The 26,629-nt window shown below is 43.4% G+C and overlaps 3 protein-coding genes and 1 long non-coding RNA gene across 5 annotated transcripts; 2 read left to right on the top strand and 2 right to left on the bottom strand.

Moving 5' to 3' along the window:
* Positions 1–2,616: 2,616 nt before the first annotated feature.
* Positions 2,617–6,093, top strand: hsd20b2 (hydroxysteroid (20-beta) dehydrogenase 2). Its single transcript, XM_088441051.1, is given in 11 exon segments — positions 2,617–2,786; positions 2,963–3,009; positions 3,088–3,163; positions 3,229–3,339; positions 3,794–3,861; positions 3,936–3,980; positions 4,059–4,093; positions 4,153–4,271; positions 4,274–4,380; positions 5,327–5,473; positions 5,549–6,093. Coding segments are annotated over 11 exon segments (1,038 nt in total). The 5' UTR covers positions 2,617–2,635; the 3' UTR covers positions 5,681–6,093.
* A 1,240-nt stretch (positions 6,094–7,333) lies between these two features.
* On the bottom strand, positions 7,334–18,390 carry slc12a9 (solute carrier family 12 member 9). Of its 2 annotated transcripts, XM_088441609.1 has the most exons (14): positions 18,134–18,390; positions 14,552–14,792; positions 14,358–14,492; positions 14,152–14,289; positions 13,651–13,953; positions 13,469–13,576; positions 12,961–13,072; positions 12,698–12,855; positions 12,525–12,607; positions 12,321–12,445; positions 11,899–12,091; positions 10,919–11,093; positions 9,873–10,019; positions 7,334–9,231 (listed from the first exon to the last, which is right to left on the bottom strand). In XM_088441609.1, exons 2-14 carry the CDS (start codon positions 14,772–14,774, stop codon positions 8,450–8,452), a joined length of 2,682 nt encoding a protein of 893 aa, XP_088297735.1. In that variant the 5' UTR covers positions 14,775–14,792; positions 18,134–18,390; the 3' UTR covers positions 7,334–8,449. The 2 variants fall into 2 exon arrangements, with proteins under 2 accessions (XP_088297735.1, XP_088297737.1); XM_088441611.1 differs by lacking the exon at positions 18,134–18,390 and having other exon boundaries at positions 14,358–14,551; positions 14,642–14,773.
* A 1,192-nt stretch (positions 18,391–19,582) lies between these two features.
* Positions 19,583–26,313, top strand: gnb2 (guanine nucleotide binding protein (G protein), beta polypeptide 2). The gene is made up of 10 exons (XM_088441232.1): positions 19,583–20,179; positions 21,770–21,921; positions 22,007–22,045; positions 22,146–22,252; positions 22,770–22,833; positions 22,967–23,129; positions 24,553–24,619; positions 24,691–24,892; positions 24,974–25,190; positions 25,501–26,313. Exons 2-10 carry the CDS (start codon positions 21,865–21,867, stop codon positions 25,605–25,607), a joined length of 1,023 nt encoding a protein of 340 aa, XP_088297358.1. The 5' UTR covers positions 19,583–20,179; positions 21,770–21,864; the 3' UTR covers positions 25,608–26,313.
* Positions 19,773–22,173, bottom strand: LOC148408714 (uncharacterized). Its single transcript, XR_015868605.1, has 2 exons — positions 21,729–22,173; positions 19,773–20,436 (listed from the first exon to the last, which is right to left on the bottom strand). It is a non-coding gene; the product is annotated as an uncharacterized LOC148408714 (long non-coding RNA).
* Positions 26,314–26,629: the final 316 nt, after the last annotated feature.

Here is a 26,629-nt window from a genome sequence, read left to right as displayed (position 1 = left end):
ACTGTAATTGTTTTTATGTCAAAGTTAATTGATGGTATAATATCGCGATGTTTGGGGAGACATGTACTTGCTTCGCTTTTCCATGCGCGCACTTCCGGGTTCGGGCAGTCGAGACGGCGAGAAGAAATCAACAACAGCAAGCAGATATATGATTTATGAACAAAAGGGACTCTTAGAATTCCTTCACAAGCGGCAGCAGTCAAAGAGTTTTCACGGTGTGAGGAAGACAAGCTTAAACCCGTCAAAGAAAACCACTTGTGCTTGTGGTGCCTACGAGGAAGTTACAACTACGCTTATTGATGACGTAGGCCCTAATTACATGGATGACTATAGTTATAGCTGTGTCACAATTCAGGACTAGCTGTGGCTCCCTCTAGCGGCCAACATGATCCCCCTGCTTTGGGCCCAATAAGAAACATATACATATATACTTCCCAGGAAATGAAAAGAAGTAGTAAAAAAAATATCACTTGTACATTTTATGGATTTTTTTTAGCTATAGAGAAGTACTTGTACTTGTGCCTACTCCTCTTGAACTTGTAGAAATTGTACTAAACTCCTATGTATTGATACTGTATGTATTAATATGTTCAATAAATCAATCCGACATTTCAGTTTTAATCCAAAAGGCTTATTTAATTCTGGATTTTTAGATTTGGGAGAGAGGAAGTTTTTTGAGTGGGATTGTAACAAACGGCGCGGGCCCGAGCGAACCTTTGTGGATTGGCGTGACCCCGTTGACTCTGCGCGCTTGAATGTTCTTCACCGGTGTTGGGCCCCCGCCAGAGAAGGCACGAGCGTACTGTACGCATTGTCTTAACGGAACGCCTTGCCAAGATAGACTCAACACCAACGTTTGCTGGGCCAGACACAACTTGTCTTCCAAATATTATCATAGTAGCGTTTCATCGTCAGCTTAGTTGGCTTATCAACGTGTGGACGTTGTCAATGTCTCTCTTGATGTCAACTTTGCACTCTCTCAGCAAAACACTGAAAAAAATATATATACAGTATATATTTGTCCCCAAAGTATTGCATTTGAAGTCGGAGGTGGCCTGCGCAATTTGGCGTTTCTCACATGTTTAGTCTGCCTCTCTGATAAGCGCAGTAGAAAACGGAGGCATGTACGTATTGTCGACGAGCGAAAGGAAACGTCTTCTCCAATCTGCGGCGATTAGATTGCCGCCGCGTATTTGACTGGATGTCAACCTCGTCGGCTCAGTTTGATGATGTCATTGTGATGTAGGGGCGCTTATCTCTTACATGGGCTTTTTCACAACAAATGTTCAGCGTGGTGATTACAAACTTTGGAGTCGGCATTGAAAGCTTGTGTGCTAGATTAACAACATTTAGAGTTTCAGTAGTTTCAATACATTTGATCTACGTCCAAGCGACATGCTAATCTAGCTTCAAAAAAGCCAGCGTTTTGGAACATGAGCTAACTAACCACACTCAAAAAATTGTTTCAATTGGGGAAAAATACTTACGAGGGACAATTAGTTCTGTTAACTCTACAGCTGTCAAACTAATCAATTAATCGACAGCGAGCGGATCATCAAATTCATTGTCGGCCCTTTTCATAATCGAGTAATTGTCTTGATGAAATCGCAAATGATGTTTCACGAAACTTCTTCTCACAGCCTTCCAACGGTATAGTTGTTCACTCATTCCTTTATTCATTCATTTGTATAGTCCTTCATGAAACTTCACGAATTATCTGTTATGTTTAATTAGAATAAGACATTTGCATCTGCTTCTTTTACTTTGAAGGACGATAACAACCTGTAAACAATATATATATATATATATATATATATATATATATATATATATATATATATATATATATATATATATATATATATATATATATGAAATAAACAACAAACTGGCAAATAAACAGTAGTGGAAGGAGAAAATTTTGAAAAAAATGATAGCCCATCATTCCATTTATTAATTGAATAAAACGTTTTATTGTGACGGTCTTGTTTAATTCTTTGTTGTGAAAAGAATATTGTCCTTCAATTTGGAGTTCACTCACCTTTTTTCTTTATTTACGATCACACATTTCACAGCCATTGACGTCTTCTGATAGGTTAACTCGTTCACAGCCGTTAAGTTTGTACGGGTTTGTTTTTGCCCTCATGATTATTTTTCTTAACCTCAGCCTATTCTTATGTCCAATCTTGTGTCCATGTTATTTCAGCAAGACAGCAAAGTTTATTGCACACTAGGGACATGGTTGGAAAAACCAGGAAGTCCTCTACTGAGGACACCGGGATTTAGTAGGGTGATTCGCATGAGTTCCAAGATATAAACAAATGTGGACACAAACAAATAGGCCAGGTCTCAGTAGCATATTAAAATCAATGCAGAGCAACGGGTGCGTGCCCGTGGAGGGGGCGGGTTGGATTCCGGCTCCGCGTGATGTGATTGGCTGGCAAGCGGTTGAGGGCGTACCCCGCCGGCTACTCAAAGACGGCCGGGCTAGCGACTTTTGAGGACAAGCGCTTCAGATAGCGGGTGGGCGCAAGCACGATAAGAGGCGGAGTAATACGGGAGGAGCGCAGGTTATCAAGGAACATAAATACGGCTTCCTCTCTCTCGTCAGCACTTCAAGGTGGACCCCGCAAACATGTCTTGGACCGACGCCTTGGTCGTTATTGGCGGACTCACATTAGTTGTCTTCATGATAAAGGCGGCCTGGAAATGTTATTGCGGATTCGCTGAGTTTATTTTATCAGAGTTTTGGCAAGTGGATTTGAGGACCTACGGCCAATGGGCGGGTAAAGTTCAGTTTTGTCTGTAGAAACTTGAGCTTCACAACATTGTATACAAAGTATGCACGTTGTAGTTCTCATCTTAGTTTCATTCTCTTTTCAGAAACTCTTGCAATGTGTGTTTTGTTTTCCTGGCTTGTCAAAAAAGTGTAAAAAAAGAAATCTCTTCATTTGCCCCGCAGTTGTCACAGGAGCCACGTCGGGCATCGGCAAAGCATACGCAATGGAGGTGAGCCATGGCAAATCCTGCAAAACGGAGATGCTTTGGATTTGATTTCATTGTGTTTGCATGTGTTCTTGCCTTCAGCTGGCCCAAAGAGGTCTGGATTTGGTTTTAGTAAGCAGATGCGAGCAAAAGCTTCGCCAGGTGGCCAAAGAGATCGGTGAGCAAAATAACGGACGGCCCACAGACTCGAAAGGCGAATGAAACATCGCGTTTGCTCCTCAGAGGGCCAGTATGCTCGAAGGACTCGCACCGTTCGAGTGGACTTCACGCACGGCCAGCATATTTATCCTTTGATAGCCAAGCAACTACAAGGTCTGCAGATTGGAATTCTGGGTAAGTGGTCTCTACCGCCACCTACTGTCTTTAGGTGAAACACAAGTCAACAAATAATTTTCTGTGTTGCTGACATATATATGTTGCAAAAATCGCAGGAAAATTAATGTCATAAATGCTATCAAGATGCATCTCAAAAATTGTAATTATAATGGTTTTATATGGTCCAAAATTTGGATAATGATCATTTTTGTACACAAAATCTAGAACGTCCAGCTGCAATCACATAGAAATGTGATAATAGTTGCATTTTGACATTTTACATGTTTTAACCATCTGCTGGAAATTTCAGCTCCCTAGTGTTTTATCCTATTGATTCTTTAAAATAAAAATCTAAGGAATTTCCATCATTTGTAACATAATGCCAAAAAGATTAAGGGAGCTTCGTAATCATCTCCATATGAATTTGGACTTGCAGTAAGCAATAATATTCTTTTTTTTTTTTTTTTTACAGTTAACAACGTGGCAATGCCCTACTCTGACGATTTTGCTTCCTTCTTGGAAATTCCGGATGCCGAGCAGGTACCGCGTGTCCACATGAACGCTCTTGCCAGTTGTTGCTGTTGTTGACAACCACTTTCCCTTCTCGTCGGCAGAAAATCACAGAGCTCCTCCACTGTAACACGCTATCCGTTGCCCAAGTAAGACGCGGACGATGCGGTCGTGTCGGCATTAGCCGGAGCTCTCATGGTTTGTTTGTTTTCTCTCTTCTCCCTCAGACGACGAGATTAGTTCTTCCCGCCATGCTTGAAAGGTATGCTAATGTTGCTGTCGCACCTTGGAAAGGACTGCCAAAATGTTTCCCGCTTGCAGGAGGACGGGATTGATCATCAATATCTCCTCGCAAGCCGGAATCCATCCGCAGCCTCTGCTGGCCCTTTACTCTGCCACCAAGGTCCACTCCGTTTTTTTCAGGGTCGCTTCAACTCTTTCAAGCCCAGCTTTCAATTATTCCTTGCGTTTGTTTCGTTGCAGGCCTTTGTCACATACTTCTCTCAATGTCTGCATGCTGAGTACAAAGCAAAGGGGATTACGGTGCAGGTAAGAGACAGTCACGGTGGAAAAAAAAAAAGTTGCAAATTGTGCAGGGTCTTGTTGTTGCCACAAGAGGGTAGCAAAGCGCACATTTTTGTTTTCATGATGCCCCTGAACTCATTCAGTCTAAAATACCAGACATTAAAACCCAGCTAAGACTTTCGTTACTACACTGCTACTAAAGTGCACTTAAGTTTAGTACATGGGTGTGGATTAGTACAAATTAGTTGTTTTTTTTTGTTCATTTTACTCAAAATTCTTAAACTAAGTACACATACAAAGTAGTTCTTGAAAACGACTTTCTAAGCTGCCGACCACAAAATTACTTGAATTTTAATCACAATCACAATATTGGCTGCCACGATGAATTAAGCTGATCCTCAGCGATATTAACACTTAAAAAGCCAGTACAGTAAATGTCAAATCAAGCACTTGGTCATCCTACCACCAGGGGGCAAAACTACTTATGTATTATTTACCAGTGTGAAATGGTGTTGATTTCTCACCTGATTCCTCATAAATACAGTGCTAGCTGTCAATTGAAACCCAAAATTGGAATGAATTTGGTTTGAAATGGCTGAAAATGTCAATTTGACTGCTAATTGATTCAAATTTGCTTAAGAGTAACTCATGTGCTTGGTTCTAAGTAGGCTTATTTTTTTCATTGGTTTGTCCTCAGCAAGTAAGTTAGCCATGTTTCCCCGTATGTTTTTGCCATCAATTATCAATTACTTTATTTATTTAAGTTTATTATTATAATTTGTAAGTAACAAAGCATGAAGTCTTGGTGATATACCGCTTGTTTAAAAAAAGGGCAATAAATAGACATGTTTACCCAAACGCGATGAATAATCCTGATTATTATTGGGGATTTCAATCATATAATGTTTAGCGTGGCGGGGCGGCTACTGGGAGTACACAAGCTAATCGACCTGTGGGAATGTTTCTCCAGTGCGTGGCGCCCTTCCTGGTCTCCACCAACATGAGCAAGATGAAGAGCGGCGGCTGCGTGAAGAGCGCGGCGGCTTTCGCCCGAGAGGCCTTGAACACCGTGGGTCACTCCAGCTACACCAGCGGCTGCCTCTCGCACGCCCTGCAGGTCGCCGTCGCCGCCGCCCCTGCTGCGCCGCGCCGCGCAAAAACGCTCAATCCGGTTTTTGTGTTCCGGCCACAGAGCTTCGCTATGGACCTGCTGCTGCCCGACTGTGTGCGCATGTCCTCCTTCCTCGTGGCCAAGCTGCACGACGGAGCGCAGCGGAGAAAAGTCCAAAGACGAGTGCACCAGGGCCTCGGTACGCATTCCTGACTGCGCTTTGCGATGGAGGCGAGCGGAACGCCTTTCTACAGCCAAGCATTGTGGCAAAAACAAACTTATCAACCCCCCCGAAAATCCGTACAAATCCAAATAGTTACATTACAACTTGAAAACAGCGCAGGCACACTCATCATGTAGTCCATTTAAATGAGCGTGACCTGATCAAAACCATAAGTTCAATTAATTCCGAATGCAATGCAGTTGTTTTTTAAGTGCCTTAAAAAAGGCCTGACTAAGCAGTATGTCTTTTTTTACTACATATGTATTTCAAACAAAATAACTTAAAATTGATTTATCTTTTTTGTGGGGGGACAAAAACAAAAGCCTGTTATACATATATTTTTTTTACTAAAAGCTTTGCTATACATTGCCCTTTTTAAGAAAATAAAAGTTTTATAAAACATTGTTTTTGTTCTTTTTATTTGAACCTTTGTAAAGGTGTGAGTGTTTGTTTGTAGGGTGCCCGACTATACATCTTTTTTTTTACTATACATCTTATTTTTCTTAGTTTTTTACATGAAAACCCCTTACCAAATATCTGGATTTTTTTATGGAATGCCTTACTATGCCACACTATGCAAAATAAGTCTCACAATACATGAAAGCTTTACTATATATGGTTGTTTTTGTGAAAAAAAAAAGCCTTAATTTACATGGTCAATGTCGGGGTTTTTTGTCAGACGTTCTTTTTTGTGAAAAAAAATAGTCCTTACTAGAGACTGTTGGTTTTTTTTGCGAAAAATAGCCTTACTATAGACTTGTCTTAAAAAAAAAAAAAGCCTCACTATAGACTTGGGTTTTTTTTGGAGAAAAAAAAAGACTTACTATAGACTTGTTTTTTGTGAAAAAAAAGCCTTACTATAGACTGTAGGGCTTTTTGTTTTTTTTTGTTTCTTGCGAAAAATAGCCTTACTATAGACTGTCTTTTTTTTTTTTTTATAAAAAAGCCTCACTATAGACTGTCATTTTTTTTTTTTTTGAGAAAAAAAGCCTTACTATAGACTGTCGTTTTTTGTGAGAAAAAGCCTTACTATGGACTGTCGTATTTCTGCGAAAAAAGCCTTACTATAGACTGTAGGGGTTTTTTTTGCGAAAAATAGCCTTACTATAGACTTGTCTTTTAAAAAAAAAAAAGCCTCACTATAGACTGTTATTTTTTTTTGGAGAAAAAAAAGACTTACTATAGACTTGTTTTTTGTGAAAAAAAAAGCCTTACTATAGACTGTAGGGCTTTTTGTTTTTGTTTTTTTTTGTTTTTTTCCGAAAAATAGCCTTACTATAGACTGTCTTTTTTTTTGATAAAAAAAGCCTCACTATAGACTGTCAATTTTTTTTTTGAGAAAAAAAACCTTACTATAGACTGTCGCTTTTTGTGAGAAAAAGCCTTACTATACTATAGACTTGTCTTTTAAAAAAAAAAAAAAGCCTCACTATAGACTTGTTTTTTTTGGGAGAAAAAAAAAGACTTACTATAGACTTCGTTTTTGTGTGAAAAAAAGCCTCACTATACTTTTTTTTTCTCGAAAAAAAGCCTTCCTGTGTTTTTTTTGTGTGAAAAAAGTCTTACAGACTGTTAGTGTTTTGGCAAAAAAAAGCCATACAATAGACTCTCTTTTTGTGGAAAAAAAAAGCCTTACTATAGTACACCTTTCTTGTTTTTGTATTTTTTTAAACAACAAAATAAGCCTTATTACATGTTATTAGTAAACAATAACAGAAAAAACCTACTTTTTTTTTTTTTTTAATGATATGAGACATTTTTATTCCACTTAAGCCTTCAAAGATGACCGTACACGTTTCCTGTACACTCTTTGGCCAGAAGATGAAGGAAGGAGACTGAAAACGTTGCTGAATGTCCATCCCAAACTTAATGAAGCTAACAGCGTGTCCAGTTGCATCTGCGCCCGTCAAACCGAGAGCTGATAGTTAGCAGGCCGCATGGTCGCCGCAAAAGATCACGCAGCCTTTGTTTCTCCAAGTCTCTGCGTGGGCAACAGCAAGCGACGACGCTTGCTATCGAACGCTCGGAAGCATGCGAACATTTGCGAGTTGACATTTGGATATGGTTGCATGTACAGCGTTACCTCTTTCTATACGAGAAGTATTTCTGTAACAGAAAGGACAAAATGAACGGAGACATGAAAAAAAGCAGTGCCTTTCAGCTGAGACATTCTGACTGCAATTTCCTGCGTAGTGAGTTAACATGCAGTATATTTGAGGTGATACAATATGTAAGTTTACACTTTTTTTTTACAATCTTCATTTGGTCACCTGATCCCATTTAAGGCTGAATTAGATTTTCTACAAGGAAGCACAAAAGTCCCAACAAAATATCCACTACTTGTTCCCAATATTTGTGTAACGCGGCTCCTTCAATTGGAGCTCACACAGCTGACGAAAACAAAACAAAAAAAACGTGGTCCAGCGGTAAACAAAAACATATTAAAACAACATCACATTATATTATCTATTAAATAGCACAGGGACATCCATGAAAATGTGACTTTTTTGGGGCGTGAACACTGGTTGAAAGCGTTTGCTTTTCAACAACTGAACGGGAGGCGGACAAAAGGTATTAAAAGTGATCCCAGTTAGCATGGTTTTGACGAGCAGTTCAAGTGCGCGGAAGTAGGAAAGTATCCTAGAAAAAAGCGGAGGGATCCAGCGTTGACAGGAAGTCAAAGAATCCCGCAGCGGACCCTTGGCTATTTGGTCCAAAAGGGGAACGTTGGTAAACGTGGGAAAAAAAGCGCATTGCGCTCAGAGCCCCGTGTAGGTGACCGGGGTGACGCCGTGGATGAGGAGCGTCGGACCCAAACCGGCGCTCACCGCTTCCAGCTGGGCCAGGTAGGTCTGGAAATGCTGGGGGCCGGCGGGCGGGCGCGGCAAATACAGGAAGCGAACGGCGGCCTGACGACTGTGCTCCATCAACATGGAGTTGACCGCCGACAGGAAGCGCTCCCCCCCGCCCGCCGCCGCGCGGTGGCGCACCACCGAGTCCCACGGGACGATCTTGATGGAGGCCCGGATGCGAAGTTTCCCCAGCAAGTCGCGGAAGGTCTCCTCGTCGGGCGCCCAGCCCCGCTCGCCGGACTCGGTCTCCACGTTGAGGAAGATGCGCATCCTGGCGCGCCGCCACTTGCCCGACATGTTGAGCACGCAGGCCATCTGCAGCAGGAAGAGGCTGCACACGTCCTGGTAATCGCGAGGGCCCGGACGCAGCAGGTCGAGGGGCCACACGTCGATGGTCCGTTCCGGGCCGTCCGCCCGCTCGCCCTCCAAGCGGAAAAAATAGCGGCCCAGGCACACGTTCTTGTTCATCTTGACGGCGTCCGAGACGATGCCCACGTACTCTTCGGGCGAGAGCCAGCGGGGGCTCTCCACGTGACGCACGGGAGGGAAGTGGGCCTGCAGCGAAGGCATGTCCACCCCGAAACTGTAGTCGCCTCCGGGGCCGCAAAAGGCCAGATCTTGGAGGAAGAAGTCCTCCGGGGTGCAGCTGTCGTAGAAGCCTAAGATCAACGTGTTGGGCTTCATGCCGCCTGCCGGGGACATGACAGAGCTTCGGGTCAGCAAGCGGTGGGGGCGTACACCAAGTCGGGTCAGCCGACTTCAAAAGTAGTAGTAGACTAAAAATAGAGCCATGTTAACGCCGCCGTATTCTACAAGGTTTGCGATGGCGGCAGGGGAGACGAAACTGTTCGGGACGGTTTCCAATTTAAAAAAAAAAAGGAAAAGACCTCTACTAACGAAAGCCTCTCACTTTAACAATGACATCAGACAGGAAGCACTTCGCATGACCCCAAACTAAAGTCAACTTACACGCTCAAAATAATCTAAAAAATAAATATTAATGGTCCAGTGGACTTGGAAATGAAAAATAAAACGGTACAAAGCGCCATCTCAAGGCAAACAAGTGAACTGCATTCATATTGTCAACTGCTACAATTAATATGATTAAGCTCTACTTATTCATATCACGAAATTACTTCCGGAACAAATTCATTTCGTAAGTAAAAGTACCACCTCACTACTGCAAAATGCCAGCATTAAGAAGTTTGCTAAATCGGACGATGGAAAAAGCTCGGCGCTAGCTAGCGCGGCAGGTTCGACACGGATGGATTTAAAAGCAGAACATGAACATGTTTGGAAAAAGTTAAAAGGACGGCGACGCTCGTCTCACCGAGTCCCGTGATGCGCAGCAGGTGCTGCGTTCCCTGGCGGACGGACGGCGAGAGCGTCAGGTCCACGAAGGCCTTCACCCCGAGCTTGTCTACCAAGCTCAGCCAGAAGTTGTATTGCTGCTGGACGGGATCAGATGCCACGGAATCTGAAACGAAACCAAAGTCCAAGCCGCACGCATGTGAACGTGCGCGCTTCTGCAGATGTTTGACTAGTGAAAAACGTTTGCTTTTATCATTTCATTTTCAGCTTTCTTATCATTCACTTAGCTTTTATGAATTTTTCAAACTTTTTCGGTCTGGACGTACAATAATATCAGATAACATATATTTCAAATGAATCTACGGTGCTTCGGATGAATGACAATAATCTAATAAATTTGGGGTTTTATTCATGTATTTGTTTATTTTTTTTAAGCGTTTTCGTTTTTATTTTTTTCCCAAAATGAAAATGTTTTTTTCTTTTCCATTTGAGTTTGTTATCCAGGTAGTTTTCATTAAAAAGCCAGATGATAACTACCCCTGATTGCCACCAGGGGGCCTGAACACGGGAACAGTAAATTGTAACGTTGGGATCCTGATGCAAAATATTTTAAAATGGAGATAAAGACGCTTGATGAAGCATTTTCGATATGGTTTAGAAGTTTAGAGAATCTCATTATCATAACATATTAAAACACAGCAGTTGAATTCCTTATCACCAATGTCGTTTTAACAGAAAGTGAAAGCTTCTGGGATCAGCCAATCCAAAGCGTCCGGCACTCCGAGAAAACTATCTGTCCCCTTCCTACTTATTGGCGTCCAGTTTCGTGGATTGGAGGTCTTACTTTGCTTATTTTCCTGCAGGAGGAGCCGCGGGGCACTACATCATGGCCGTGCGGAACTAACCGGCGTTCATAGGCCAAACAGGAAGTGGAGAAAGGCTAAGTTGTCGCGCACCTGCCGTCACGCTAAACGGAAGTCATTTAAATGGGAACTTGCGCGTGTGGTCGGTCGAAAACGTTGCAATCGCTTAGCGTGGTTAGGCGCGGATCGTGGGGGTAATTACCCAGATCGCCCAGCTGCACGTGGCCCAGCACATACAGTCCGCCCTTTTTCAGCTGGTTGACAAAGAGGATGAGCTGGCAGGAGGAGCGCGGATTGGCCACCATCAACAGCACCTGCGGCCTCCAGAACTTCACGTGCTCCTTCCTCACATCCAGCATCAATAGGTACTTGCGCACCTAAAAAAGACTCAGAAAATCAACTTCATTTGGTACTGGACATGTCCACTGATTGTTGGGAATGTTGGAATTGCTTCAATATGTAAAAAATAAATAAATAAAAAATTGCGAGAAAAATATAATAAAATCCTATTTTGTTTTTAGTGTATGAAATCTTGGTAAATGGGGTTTTTGGACAAAAGTAAAAATAAGATCAAGAGGTTAATGTTGTATCAGCTTGAACCAGAAGAGATATCGAAACGGCCATTTTTGTAATTTTAGAGAAATAAGTCAATAAACTAAAACTACAACAGAAAAACAAACAAAAAAAACTTTTGTAGCTTGTTGTTTTTGTAGCATTTTTTAACAGTAAAAATGTGAGGTTTTGGAAAGCTTTTTTTTTGCATCGTTGGGATACGATGAACATTTTAATGTTGGAACTGCTTTTATCGGTAAATTACAGAAAATGTTGAAATGTTTGTTTTTTTTATTGGTGAAAATGTGAAATGTTTAGTAAGTGCGAATTTCCTGCATTGTAAGGACAAGACGAACAATTTCCAGTATGAACAGGTCATACAATGTAAAAGTTCCAGGGGAAAATCGGAAAAATATTAAAAAGTGTACAGGTATTTTCTTCTAGGTGAAAATGTTGAATTCTCTGTCTTTGGAATGGGTCTGGATAATGTGAACAGTTTAAAATGAGAACAGCTTGAATATGTCCAAAAAGGCTCAAAATCCAGCCTTGAAAAATCAACTTGTGGCCTTTTCAACAACATAAATGAGGTCTTTGGGCCTAGAATGAGCAAAGAGCGCTCACGCGCGCTACCTGATGGAAGATGAGGGCCTGGCTGATGTAGCCCCAGCTGCTGGTGGGAGATCGGTAGTGGAGGAAAAGCAGCAGGAGCAGGAGCAGCACGATGCTGCCCGACGAGTAGACGGGGTTAATGACAAACATCATCACCAAACAGCTCAGGATTCCCAGCAGACACGTGTGCCATGAGAAAAACTGGAAGGTGGGCCTGTAAAACAGGAAAAAAAAAGGACACTGGAAAAATTTGACGACCACTGTCCCACATGAATGTCTCAAGCTTTGCGGTGACGTCTGTGTGGCATGCGCGAGTTATTTTTACCACGCCCATACGATGGCCCACTCTTGAGTAAAATGTGGTTGCCTGTCTCAGGACAATAAAGGAACCGCCGAAATTATTTCGGCATGGTTTTAGATGGCAGAAAGTCGACACTGAGTACCTGAAATTTGGCGCGGACGCCCACTCAAGAGCCAAACAAGCCAGGTCGACTGCCGCGTAGGCAAGCAAGTAGAAGACGGTCACCAGGCTGGCAACGGCATTGAGCTGGCCTGCAAACACCACACACTGACCCAAACGCAAGTCAGTTAGAAGACAGAGTATCCACAAAAAAAAAAAAAAAAAGGGCTAGCAAGGGCCTGCCAACCTGCGCTAGCCCCCAGGTGTAAAGCACCGCCATCCACGGATTCCCAGAGTTTGTGGTGATAGTAGCAGGTGCTAATGGCAAACCTGTGAGAGGAAGGTGAGAAAAAAAAACTGCTTTTAGGGAAGCAATTGAGATAAAGATATCTGTGTTGTCTCGAGGGGATGAACTCATACCAAAGAGGTTATCCACAGCAAGAGCGTGCAGGATACGCGATGCTCCTATCATGGAGCACATTGCAGCAAAAAGAGCTCCGCAGTATATACCAATGGTTACAAATGGAGGCCAGATATTAATTCGCTGGAGGAAACCATAATCCTGAATCAAAAGCGTTCTAGAAAGATTTTTAAAAAAAAAGCACACACACACACACACACACACACACCAGGAGTGCTTAACTGGAGTGGAACCAAAATGAAGTTTCACCAAAGACTCTCACCGGTCACAAGTAGCGCTGACCAAGACGAAGAATAGGACGTAGACGATGAAGGTGTACATGACGGCCACGATGGTTCCTTTGGGGATGGACACGCTTGGAGTTTCCAGGTCACCTTCAGTGGAGAGGACAATCATTGGCCTTAATAGTAGTTGACACTAGAAAAGCAACAATCCCTTGATGGAAGGCCTTTCAAGACTTTAAATGCATGATATGCGAGTAGTACTTAGGGATGCATACAATGTGCTCATAAATACGCTCAATGACAGCTGATACCTCTGAAATTTGCTGGAGGTCTTTTTTTCTGGCCGCGGATACTTGGAGCCACGGAGGAGGGGGGGGTGACACTACTTGGTGGTTTTTAACTTATCGTGGCTGGTCTTCCGGCCCCCATTAACCGCGAAAAACGAGGGATTACTGTATTTACCATTTCAAATTAAGAGCAAATGAATTGGAACATGAAGCAATTTATGGCAGGGTGAAAGGGTGGCAGTAGTAGATGAGTAATCACCTGACATGTTGGCTCCAGCCATGATTCCAGTGCAGCTGGTGAACATGACGGCAAAAACGGTGGCGAACGACATGACCGAGTTGGTGCTGTAGTCCAACGAGTAGCCGGCTGCGGGGCCAAAAGGTACGCGTTGATTGTTTTGCTCCGCAGCGGCGGCTGGTAGAGCACATCCAAACACTCACCGTCCAGATTGTTCTTAAGCGTGGTCACGTTGAAGCCCGTGTAGCTGGCGTTGTAGCGCAGCGTCTGGTTGCCGGGACCCGCGTGGACGATGACGAAATTCAGCGGCGCCACCGCCAAAGAGCTTACGAAGACGGACAGCAGCGATACGGTGACCAGCAGGAGGATGCCGAAGGCCAGCCGGGAGTAGATGTGGGCGCCCACCAGGCACACCAGCAGACACAGCAGGAGGATGACCGAAGAGTAGAGCACGCTGTACCAGTAACCTTGAGGGAGCACGCGCACGCCCTCCGACGTGGACGTTTCTGTAAGCAAAAGCAGGATGGATGCAACATGAATCAAAAGATTGGTCCAGCTTGGTTGATCTGCAAAACCAGAGCCACAGTCGGAGACCTTTAGCAGAAAAATCAGATATCTACTCGCTTTATTAACCAGCAATGGCTGAGGGAGAGGAAAACGTTAACCAAACCCCCCCCCCCAAAAAAAAATATGACCCAACTCACCAGCATCCACACCAAACACATCGAGAATGGCCTCCACCAGACCAAGAACGTATTCTCCACATGCAAAGACTTTAGCTAGGAAGAACATCAAGCCAATACTTCCTCCAAACTCGGGGCCCAGCGATCGACTGATCATGTCTGACGAAGGCGCTCAGGCTTTTGTAACACAAATGACAAACACAATGTTGATGAGAGAGGAAGGATACAGTAGGCGCCGCCTCCCTGGATGGCCCCGTTGGTGGAAATCGCGCAGATGGATAGGATGGTGAGCGTGATGATGACGTAGGCGACAAGTACCATCAGGAGGCCTTGGAGGAGCCCCGCGTGGCCCACAACGAAACCTGCAAGGTGAGCTCCAGTTCATTCAAGCCGATCCGGACACGGGCCAAATATGGCTCACCTGTTCGCAGAAACAAAACGATGCTGAACATGGACAGGACGGTGGGCACCATCACGCCGAAAAACGTGTTGAGCTTTCGCGGCTCTTTACTGGCCGTCTCGGAGGCGGAGTTGGCGGAGTCGGCCGACGGCTCCGCCGGGGTGCCGCCACCGCCGCACGTGGCCACCGCCATGCTCAGGCCGCACGCTCCCGAAGTGACGAGTGGGGTGCGTTCGCTTGACATGGCCGCTCCCGGGAATCGCTTCAAATCAAAAGAACAATCAAACCGCGGCCGTATATAACAAGCATTTCCATTCATCCGGACGTTATTTTGGCAACCAATAATATCTTTTCAAAATAAATTGATTTATTGTGATGTGTGTCACTGTAAAATAGGGCAGAAGTCTCCGGTGTTAGCGCTAGCCGCTAACTACACGGGGGAGGTGTTCAAATGCAAACGGATATTGCAAACTCCGAAAAAAGAGCCATCTATGAATTAAATGTGCTAATATCAAAACAATGCTTCCTATCGATCTATAAACAGACCTATATCAAGATCTATATCTATATCAAGAATAATAATGCGGGTGAAATTTCTTGGATATTTTACTTAAAGGGACACTGTGTAAGACAAGACCGTTTTTCATTACGGACAGCAGGAGGTGCTGCATATACCATTGCTTGTAGCTAGAACAGACATGGCTGCCTCAGGAGGAGTGCCACCCCATGTAATATCATTTTATGATAACTAGACCTACGATTATATTAAAAACATATAAAGGACACATTTATTTGCAAGTATTTGAAATCGATAATCATTTCATTTTTTTACCTTTTAATGAAAAACGACCAAAATCCCTTTAAAACATATTTTGCCACTTGCTGTCGACTGAAAATGACGACCAATCACGGCTCACCCTAGTTCTTGGTTTGCTCACGTGATGTTCGCAAACTGAACTGTGATTGGGTGTTACATGTGATGTCATTTTCAACTTGACAGCAAGTGAAAAAGTATGTTTTTGACGGTATTACCTGTCCATAAAAAAGATTTAGAAATCTAATTAAAGACAAATGACGAACTTTTTTTTTCTTCTTTTTTCTTGTTCCTCCCCCAACTTAAAGCAATGAGCTTGCAAATTTGCAACTTTCACGTTCTATGACACTTTTGAAAGGATTTTTAGAAATATGATTCTGGCTTACTCAAAGCTGAACTAGCCACAGCGCGTCACATGTCGCGCACTTCCTGAAAACGAGAATCGACCGCGTCAAAGTAATAATCCATCGGTCAAATGTCTTTTTAATCCTTCTTAATCCTTCCGCGCTGAACTTGGATCATGTCTTCAGTCCCGAGTTTTCATGAGCAGCAAAGTTCACAAACAAAGCATGCAAATGCGGACACTTGACCCGTCATGTTACCGTTACGAAGACAATTGGATACGCTTTTTTTTCTGCGTTTCATCCTGTGTGGACAGCAGGAACTTGTTGCGTAGCCAAGTTGATATCGTTAGACACACTTTGCCGTGCGAGGCGCTTGACGAAAGCCGCTCACACCTCACTTTGGTATTTGGAGGCAGCTGACTCACAGCTCCGTGCCTCCTTTCGCATCAAACCGAAAGAGCAGAGCGGCAGGAATTGCTTCCGTGCTTTTGACCCTTTGGACGTTTCTTCAAAGAGCAACTGGATGAAGGCAAATTTCCTCTCTTCTACCTCACATTTGAACATTGGTCAAATTGTCAAAGCGGTGCTGGATTGAGTGGGATTTTTTTTTTGCGCCATAATTTGCACTATTTGGCCTTTTTTTTGCAGGATGTTTACTGACACAACTTGGCCCATTTACACGAAAGCCGTCAGAAGTAGTAATTAATTAGTAGATAAAGAGTAATTGAGAAAATATGTTTTTAATACACTTCATGCAAAATATATTTTTAAGACAGTTATTCCGTTAATCGGCGGAATAATGGAGAACTGATTGTAAAAATTTTTGATCGGGACGGACCGACAGCCCTTAATAACGCTTACAAAATCCTACCGTATGTAACGTTAGCAAAAGTGTGTGGTAATGATCAAATCAGAAAGTTTGAATATTCACTTGATGTGACTGTTGGACAGCAACAGAATTGATGTGCTTTACTGTACATGACAGCTATTCTGTTCTGCTCAGCAAATGTTATATATTGGAGAATCAGAACATGATTAGAGAAGATTAAAGTCCAATAGTAGGTTAAAAAACAGGCACAGAAGAAATTATTTCATTAATTTTGTGTTACAGTGTTCCCTCGATTTATTGGGTTATGTTTCCAAAAATATCCACAGTAATCAAAAGCCACAAAGTGGACCTTCAACTTAGTTTCTTTTTGCATTTTTCCACTTTTAAAAGTTTAAGATTTTTTTTAATCAAAAAATAAAAACAAAAAGTCAATGTTTTTTTTTTTTTGGTCTGGCTGGATTTAGAAAGAGGAAAATTATCAAAAATAATATCAAGTTAAACCTGCAAAAGACATTGTCATAAATGAAAATTCATAGAGTACAGGAGGATTTTTTTTCCCAATAACTAAAAAGCTGTTTCTTGACAGGTCTGACTTATATAAAAAAATAAAGAAAAAAAACTGCAAGGGAAATAGTGATGTAAACCTGCAACAGAAAAGGTTATGGTAATAAATGAAAATACGTTAAAGAGTGAAGCCACAATAACTGAATGTGATATTTAGCACATTGAATTGGTATTTCTAGCGAGGGACTGCATTATTGCTGAATCACACACACATATATATATATATATATATATATATATATATATATATATATATATATATATATATATATATATATATATATATATATATATATATATACAGTATATATACAGTATATATATATATATATATATATATATATATATATATATATATATATATACACACAGTATATATATATGTATGTATATACAGTATATACACACAGTATATATATATATATATATATATATATATATATATATATATATATATATATATATATATATATATATATATATATTCGATTTGCGCAAATTAAATAAACTTGAAAAAGAATCTTGTAGAATAAAAAGGAGAATCCAATTCCAAGACTACACGAGAAAAGAGAAGACAACAAATGATGCGAGGCTTAAAATAGGAAGGACGAAGTGCGTTTGGATATTTATTTTTTTCGAAGCTATCTTAAATGGACTCTAAATTGAGATGTGTATGTACTCGTGGTTGTGGTCAGTTGCAGGCACTGAGGTTAGCCGTGGGAAACATGCTATGCTATGCTAGGCTAGAATGTTTACAAGAATTGTCCATTTTGATGTGCAACGCAGTTGTGGTGTTGCTGATGCTGAAAATAAAGGATGCAACTCAATCCGGATCATCGTCGAAACAAAGTGGGCTTAGTTCGGGGTGCGTCGGAAAAGTTTTCCATTGATAAGAGAAGCGGAGAAAAGAACTCCCTTGTCACCGCTTTTTTTTTTTTGAGTCAGGAGGAAGTGAAGCGCGGCGGCGGTTGTCTGCAAGCGGCGTTCAAGAGCAAACGGAACCGAATGCGTCCACGAAACGCGAAAAGAACATTTGGGACTGTCAAACTCACTTCCTGCTTGTCAAGCGCCGAGCCGAGTCGTGCCTTCGACGTCCGCCCTCCGCTCCACTTGACTGTTGTGGCGAGCTAGGTCCCGTGGGAGGAAAGCTCCGACAACAACAACGACGACGCGGCGTAAAGGAAAGCTCCAAGAACAACGCGGCGGCGGTGGCGACATGACACGCCTCGGCCTCCCGATTGATTATTTGCCCCAAACAGTCAGGGCAGAGCGGAAAAGCGACCACGTGATCGACGAAGCTTTTTTTTTTCCACCCTCCAAAACAAGAGCGACGTTAGCCACGCCCCTTTACCTCGCTAAGCGGAACAAACACGTCTAAAATGACGTCTTTTTATTCATTTATTCACTCATATCCGCTTACTGTACTGCACTAAAAGTCGTTAGTGCGCATCAAGTCGAACATGTTCGTCTAGTGCTGCTTGTGGACACCAGGGGGCGCAAATACGTTGCTCGGCTTATCTCGGTCACACCATTAGGTACACTTTACACTTGCACAGGCTAACTGCAGTAATGTGGCCCGCAGAAATCGGAGGGCCCATTTCGACCCACTTCATAATTACGTTGTCAAGACCCCCCCGACCCTAAAAAAAGCAATACTTTTATCAGTGGCAGTTGTTTTTAAAGTATTGACCAATTTATGTTGAAAATGACTTGCTCTCTTTGATGGTCTACTGTTCAAGGTTGAACAAGCAAGCCATTTTTTTCTTGGGGGGGGGGGGGGGGGGGGGTCTCGTGATTACGGACTATTATGGAGGCACGAGGTTTTGATGCCGGCAGCATGCAAAAACGCAGGGAATAAAAACATGATCATGCAAAGGGAGCTCTTGTATATTTACATTACAAAATATAACTGCGTAGATCTGGTATCATTATCTTCCAGAATTTATGTACAGCACTTTAGTTTAGAATGATCCAAATATTTGAGGAAAGCACATTTGCAAAATAAATGATAAACATCATCATCAACCGGAGGAGCTGATGATGAAAATGGCTCAGTCTTTTCAATTGATAGCAATATCAACAACTACCTCTTTTCCTTTTACACTATTGGAAATTGATAGTATTACACAATAATATAGGATTCCAACAATCGTCAAATATGAAACGTACACGGCAAGCTTTCAGTATAATATAGCAGTAGTGGTCAATGCAAATGAGAACTTTGTGAGGCCATCTTGTTCGGGGAGAAAATATTAAAAACAAACATACAAAAAAAAAACAACCCAGGCGTGCTTGTACCGGAATAAGAAATAGAACAGTTGCAGTCACAGGCCCTGTCAGCTGATGTGACCGCTAATAAAGTCTGACCGGAAGCCATTCTATTGACATCATCGTCGTCATTTCCAAATGGGAATACAGTCAAATGAATGGGCGTACCAAAGTAACATGCGCTTGCTTGCATGGGATATTTGTGCAGAGGCTTGAGCTCGTCACGTCTGCCTACTTCCTTATAATGAAATGGAAAGTAAGAGAAAAAAAAACATACATGTACGACATATTGGCCGATGAATAATAATAAAACGGGGTTATCTCATGACCAGCTTTTCGCCGGTTTGCCTTCCTATTGTAGCTTTTAGGCGAGTGATGAAGAAGAGGAGGAGGAGGAAACCACTGAGAGGAAGGAAATGAAGCTCACGTCACGAAGAGCAAATTCCGAGTGAGAAAAAAAAAACGGGAGCGAGTGCTATTTGACGCTCCTTGGCCTGACAAGAGCGTGGAGCCGACTGGAGCTTATCATCCTCAACCAACATGTTGTCGTGGACTTGTTCGGCGTAAAAAACGAGGGGGGAAGCCTTGGATTTTTTTTTTCTTGTGTGGAAATGTGTGAAGACCTCCTCCTCTTCCTCCTCCGTGTGCCTGCTCACTGACGCCTCTTCGTGTGCATCTCTACATATTTTTTTTAAAACATACATATCTCAAATCACACGAGAGAATTCTTCTTCTCAAAAGCACGGGATTTTTTTAATTAATTAATTTATTTATTCGGGGGAGTTGTCCTTTTTTCACGACAATCGGAGGAACATCGGTGGAATTAACAGGTAGCCACCCACCATTCAAGTCAATAGGCGAGTTTTCAATGTGTAAGATGGCTCGGTGCTTGATGATGATGATGCTCTATCCATCTGCATTGAAAACATCTTGTTGCTATGACTGCCTCCGAGGGCCCGTTGTCCATTTTGAATGAGGCGTGGAGCATTCGCCTTCTTCCGTGCTGTACTCTCGTGTTGTCACTCACGTTTGGTCGACTTGAGGCCTGCGTCTTTGACTGAGCACTGTGTTCCACTCTTCATTTTAGCTGCACTTGGAACCATGGTGTGCAAGTCAAAGGGGTGGGGCAGCGAAAAAAAACAGCCATACAGTGTGTGCGTGAGAGAGAGAGAGTGTAATATATATATATATATATATATATATATATATATATATATATATATATATATATATATATATATATATATATATAGTTACCCAACTACACACGGTATTGGAACCTGCAAGGCGTCTCAGCTTCTCATTGGTTACACAAGCAGAGGTGTGAGGTGGTACACCCCCTTTTTGGCTTCTCATATTGAAGGATCTGCAATTAACGTCAACAATCGAAGCCACGTTCCAGATTTGAATACACACTTCTTTATGTGTTAGAGTCAACCCAGTTGGCCTCAAGTAAAACGAGGACGTTTGTCCACCTCTGCTGCGCGTCTTGGCTCGGTACGCAAGTGTAACAGGTCCCTAGGGCTTTTGTGGGAGTGGTCCCTCGGCATCTTATGGCTGCCGGTGATGCACGCTGCCTCTGTGGCAGCTCAAATGTGTACAGATTATTTTATTACTCTGTGGTTCAACCGGGCACCCTTGTAAAGGGATTACAGGGTTTATTCTCACTAGAAGTTCGAGATTAAATAAAAAAAGCAAGCATGGCTTTTTTTTTCAAATATAATATCCAGATTAGGGATGAAGAAAGGCCATCATTTGATTACATAAAATGGATTATTTAGATAAATCATGCACCAGACACTTCATTAGTTACCCATAATGAGTTCCAATATAAGATCTGAACGGCAAATCCAGCCTTTACAAATTTCATACAAGTCTGAATGCAACTCTCCGTATGCAACTTTTGTATTTTTGTGCTCGGTTAAATCATCCCGTGAGGTGTTTAATATTTTCAATGACCACATCGAACTGCAGGTGTCCAGACAATGCAATAGCAGTGCTTCTCAAGTGATAGGAAAAGGCACTTCAGGGGCTGGGTGCGATGTGAACCAGAACAGGGCATTGGTTTTCTTTCAAATCAAGAGCAAATGAATTGGAACATGAAGCAACTCCCCTGGAAAAACATTGTGTATCCTTTAATACTGATGCACATTGTCCTTGGCGACGCAACGTTTTGGCCAAAAATGAAACATGATTTGACAATAAGCGGTTTCAGAATGATATATTACTCGAGATACCATGACAAATTTAGCACAGCAGTGCTTGTTAAGGCTTTATCAAAACCAAGACAGATTTTGTTACTAAAAAGCATGTTTATGATAGCAAGAACCAAAAATGGTGCAGTTACGTTAAGGCGAACAAACAAAAAAAAGACTATACCTGACTGATTGTTTGGCGTTGGATATGATTGGTTTGCGCAGACGTAGCTGGTGCTGTTGTCCGGTGATCGTTGGCCAGCGAGCGCGCCTCTCTTCGCTCTTCTGCTGTAGTCCGGCCAACGGGTGGCACCTGCAAAATGAGTGAGCTGGAGCAGCTTCGCCAGGAGGCCGAGCAGCTGAGGAACCAGATACGAGTACGTCGCCTCAAGTTCCGTCCTTCCGTTTGGTCTGTGCCGTTTCGTGTTTTCCCTCCGTCCTCATGTTGTGGCCGTTTGGCAGGATGCCAGGAAAGCCTGTGGGGATTCCACCTTGACGCAGGTGAGCGCCGCAGAATCGTCCCATGAGATCTCATCGGCGCATGGCGTTGTCAAGAAAAGCGCGCCCCTGTCCCGCTTTTGAACCCCAACCGTCCTCCTAGATCACGGCCGGCCTGGATCCGGTGGGGCGGATCCAGATGCGAACCCGACGCACCCTTCGGGGCCACCTGGCTAAGATCTACGCCATGCATTGGGGCTCCGACTCAAGGTGGGCTGACGGCTACTGCTTCTTGCTAAAAGCTATGCTGTATCGTTGTTTATCGTTGTTTAGCGTTTTTTAACGTTGCTTTTCCCCAGTAACGTACCTAGTGTTTATTATAGTAGCAATTGCAGCACCAGTTAAAGCACCCGGGATTTATTCCTCACAAAATGCTTGCAAAATACGTTGTGTTATTACATGGCATAAGGTACCGGGTGTAAATTACAAACCGACCGATTTGGAAGTTCCCCAAATTATTTTTCAGCACCCGTAACCTACTTTTTGTCATATTCTGGTTTGGCTGTGGGACTGGAATTCCACACCTATGCATTAAGATTTGAGGGGGCTTACATTTAGTGAGGATCAAAGATTTGATTTCCCTTGCTCACTCGCTTGCATTTCGGGCGAAGATCCAAAAACGACTGAGCTCAAATGGTTTTACAAACATTGAAAATGCATTTGCGGTAATCACACCACGGCGCTTTGAGCGAGCGCCGATCACATGACGCAACGTGTGTTTCCGCAGGCTTCTCGTTAGCGCCTCTCAAGATGGCAAACTGATCGTGTGGGACAGCTACACCACTAACAAGGTACGCTCGCTGTCTTCTAACACCTCAATTGGCAACATCAGTAACGTTCTACTTTCAACTTGGTCGCCGTTCCGTGGTCAGCTGATTGGCCTTACCTTTTGGGCTTCTTTGTTTTCTTTGTTTTTTTTGCTAGATCCACGCCATCCCTCTGCGTTCTTCCTGGGTGATGACCTGCGCGTACGCCCCATCCGGCAACTATGTGGCGTGCGGGGGCCTGGACAACATCTGCTCCATTTACTGCCTGAAAACACGCGAGGGCAACGTGAGGATCAGCCGGGAATTGCCTGGCCATACAGGTGATGGATTTTTGCTCGTGATACGGGCGCGTCCATCGGACTGACATGCGCCTCGAAATGCAGCCCAGATTTTGGCCTCATGGTAACTGCAGCCAGGCCAATGCTTGTGGCTGATTTGGCGGCATCTTTAATTTCTTTAAATTGGGTCGGCCGCCTGAATAAATGATGTGCCCCGATTAATCGCTGGGCCGCGCACTTGCAAAAATACACGTCACGCCTTTCAATAAATTCAAGTACGTACTGCCCAAGTGTCCCCCCCCCCCCCCCCCCCCACCAAAAAAAGGTGAAATGAAGAAAAAACAATTGATTCCCCGATATATATCCAAACACGTACAACGTATTAGAAAGAAAATTCTGGTTGAACTTTTTGCAGTGTTTTTCAGTCAGATGTTGCGTTCTTTTCACCCCCCCCCCCCAAAAAAAAAAAAGAAAAAAAAAGATGCATGCTAGGTTCAGTGAAGAGTCTAAGTTGCCTGTAGGCGCAATTGTGAGTATGAATGGTTGTTTGTCTATATTTGTGCTCTGCCAACGGCTCCAGTACACATGGGACGGTACTGAGGAGAAACTGCATAGAAAATGGATGGAAATGAATTTTTCCGTCCTTTGGTTGTTAAGAGCAGGTTAATTAATCCAAGATTAATTCCATAATAGATCATAGTCAATAATAAATAAAGAAATCCATTAGAAGCTAGTCGCCAACGTTAGACACTTGTGCTAACAGTGACTGCAAAGTGACTTGATTTTTTTTTTTATTTTATATGTGGGTGGGTACTCAAATTACTGAAGGCGTCACGTGATTATCACAGCATGCAGAAGAAAAACGTAACAAGAGAGGCTACTATGCGGGCTCACGTGAAGTCCCGGTATGTTGTAAAAAGCCCCGTACGCTACAGGCTAAAATTGACAAGAGCTACTAAACATTTTTCTTTTCCTGAAAACGATGCCATGAAAAAGACACTTTATTATATTCTCCTAAAAATTGGTGCGTATATTTAAACCCTGGGAAAAAAATTTGACCCATTTTGGGTTTTTTGATGTGTGATTTCGAAGGAAAAGCATTGAAAACACACTAGGAACCAAAACAATTGCATAGATTGTCAAAACATGACAACTTTCAATGTGCCGCGCTGAAAGTAGAGGGGTTGAAAGTAAATCTATATTTATATTAGACAAAGTTATGACCCTTTCAAAGTCAGCCATGTTGGGCCGTGCTAGTGAAAAATTCCCAGACACACAGGAGTTAACTCAACCAATCATGTGGGAGTGACGGAGCGGCAAAGAAAAGTAAAATGGCCACCTCTGACTGTTTCTACGACGCCGCTATGGACGAATGGACAAAGTGAGCTTAGGCACGCTCATGTTTTGTTGCGTGAACGTCGTTTGTGATTTTAGCAAGCGTTACCTTGTTTTCTTTTTCTCTCAGGTTACCTGTCCTGCTGCCGCTTCATCGACGACAATCAAATCATCACCAGTTCGGGGGACACCACCTGGTGAGTGGCGCTCGCGTCGCGTTTCATCCCGCAACGGATGGGAATGTAAGCCCCGCCCTCTTCGGCCCAAGCGCCCTGTGGGACATCGAGACGAGCCAGCAGACCACGGTGTTCTCGGGCCACACGGGCGACGTCATGAGCTTGTCCCTGGCGCCGCACCTGCGCACCTTCGTGTCGGGAGCCTGCGACGCCTCCGTCAAACTGTGGGACATCAGAGACAGCATGTGCCGGCAGACCTTCACGGGACACGAGTCCGACATCAACGCCATCTGCGTGAGGGGCCGAGATGAGTCTCCCGTTGGATGTTTTTGACGTGTTTGCGCCGACCGAGTTTGCTCCGCTTTTCCGGCTCAGTTCTTCCCCAACGGCAGCGCCTTGGCCACGGGCTCCGACGACGCCACCTGCAGGCTGTTTGACCTGCGCGCCGACCAGGAGCTGGGTCTCTACTGCCACGACAACATCATCTGCGGCATCACCTCGGTGGCGTTCTCCCGCTCGGGCCGCCTGCTGCTGGCCGGCTACGACGACTTCAACTGCAACATCTGGGACGCCATGAAGGGGGACCGAGCAGGCCAGTTGCACTCCTGCGCCGCCTTTTCCGATTAGCCCAGAAGCCCATTTGCGCAAACGCAACGTCAAAGGTCGCTCGGGATGGCTCTCATAGGGTGTTGATGTTTTCGGGCACAAAGGCAGTCGCCGGTTCAAGCTACAACAGTAAAGCCTTTCATATTTGCACATTGCCCACGTTATTTCGCCATCCGATTGCGGCGTCGCGCGAAACACAAGGCCCGCTGTGTTCCGCGCGGCCTTAAGACGTCTCAAGCGCCGAGCGAGTAGAGCGAGAACATTTGAAGGTGAACAAGTCTTCTTTTGTCCAGCAGGAGTCTTGGCCGGCCATGACAATCGTGTGAGCTGCCTGGGCGTGACCGACGACGGCATGGCCGTGTCCACCGGCTCCTGGGACAGCTTCCTCAAGATCTGGAACTAGCGCGTGCAAGGCTTTGCGCCGCACGTACGCTCCAACAAAGTGCGACAAGTGTACATAAGACATATAGTATGAAGACCTAGTTAGACCAATCACACGTGTTTACTACCTTCAGCTGACCAAAGTGCAAAGCTGCATGGTTACACACAGTTACACACAATGTAAAAACAAACAAAAAAAAATGTGACCAAATACGGTTCCTTGTATTAAAAAACACGCACCTATGACCTGAAGCCTTTTCAAATGTTATCAACTCTCTGAGACTCCCCGAAGACGCCATTGGACAATTATCCTTGTTTACAATGAAGGCCGAAATGCACTTAAGGAAAAATACTACTGTACCTTGTACTTTCTGTCTGAGTGCCGCTTGTGTGGCACCGATGCTTTTCAGGTACAACGTGGAAGAGAATCAGAACATCAGCCTACTGGGGGTGGGGGTCAAATGAAATTATCTTTTAGAGGGTTATCATAGTTCAATGGCCCATAAGCAGTGCATCATTTTTTTTCCACTTAATTTCTTCATGTTCTCCCCTTGTGCCTCCGATAGACTTTATAACTAGATAATATTGCTAAGGTACATCGCGAAAGCGGCTAAAAAGCAAAAGCTTTGTCAAAACAAATCTGAATGGAGTTAGCCCTCCAAACGTTCATCCGAATAATCATCATGCTCAAATTGTACATAATCTTAATAAAATAGCCTCTCATGCCAGTCAACGGCTCTTCTTTTTCTAAGCGCTGATGTCAATAGCTTTGTGTAACCTTTCAATTTAAACTGTTTTACGAGGTCGTAAGAGGCCATTGACTGCCAATGTGGGAGGAAGCTAAATTTTGCTAGCTAACTTGCTAACTTTTAGGAACGCATGTGCTTATAGCAACAATTAGCGCAGAGAAAGAAAACAAACATCTGTGGACGAAACAAATCAGGTAAACATAATTCTTGAATTGGTTAGTGGCGAGCGCACATTTTAAAACGAAACAAATCAGGTAAATATAATTCTTGAATTGGTTTGTAGCGAAAGCACATT

Source organism: Hippichthys cyanospilos, chromosome 18 (genome assembly GCF_059441005.1).
Source record: "Hippichthys cyanospilos isolate Australia breed blue-spotted pipefish chromosome 18, RoL_Hcya_1.0, whole genome shotgun sequence".
NCBI classification, from domain to species: Eukaryota; Metazoa; Chordata; class Actinopteri; order Syngnathiformes; family Syngnathidae; genus Hippichthys; species Hippichthys cyanospilos.
This window is presented reverse-complemented; position numbering and strand designations above follow the sequence as displayed.

Coding starts and splice junctions, on each gene's coding strand:
- slc12a9 (XM_088441609.1), bottom strand. CDS start 14,774: ATGTCAAGCGAACGCACCCCACTCGTCACTTCGGGAGCGTGCGGCCTG. Junction 12,446..12,524: donor ACACCTGGGGGCTAGCGCAG/GTTGGCAGGCCC, acceptor CGTTTGGGTCAG/TGTGTGGTGTTTGCAGGCCA. Junction 9,232..9,872: donor GCTGCGCATCACGGGACTCG/GTGAGACGAGCG, acceptor TGTCCCCGGCAG/GCGGCATGAAGCCCAACACG.
- gnb2 (XM_088441232.1), top strand. CDS start 21,865: ATGAGTGAGCTGGAGCAGCTTCGCCAGGAGGCCGAGCAGCTGAGGAAC. Junction 22,834..22,966: donor ACAGCTACACCACTAACAAG/GTACGCTCGCTG, acceptor TTTTTTTGCTAG/ATCCACGCCATCCCTCTGCG. Junction 25,191..25,500: donor CATGAAGGGGGACCGAGCAG/GCCAGTTGCACT, acceptor TTTGTCCAGCAG/GAGTCTTGGCCGGCCATGAC.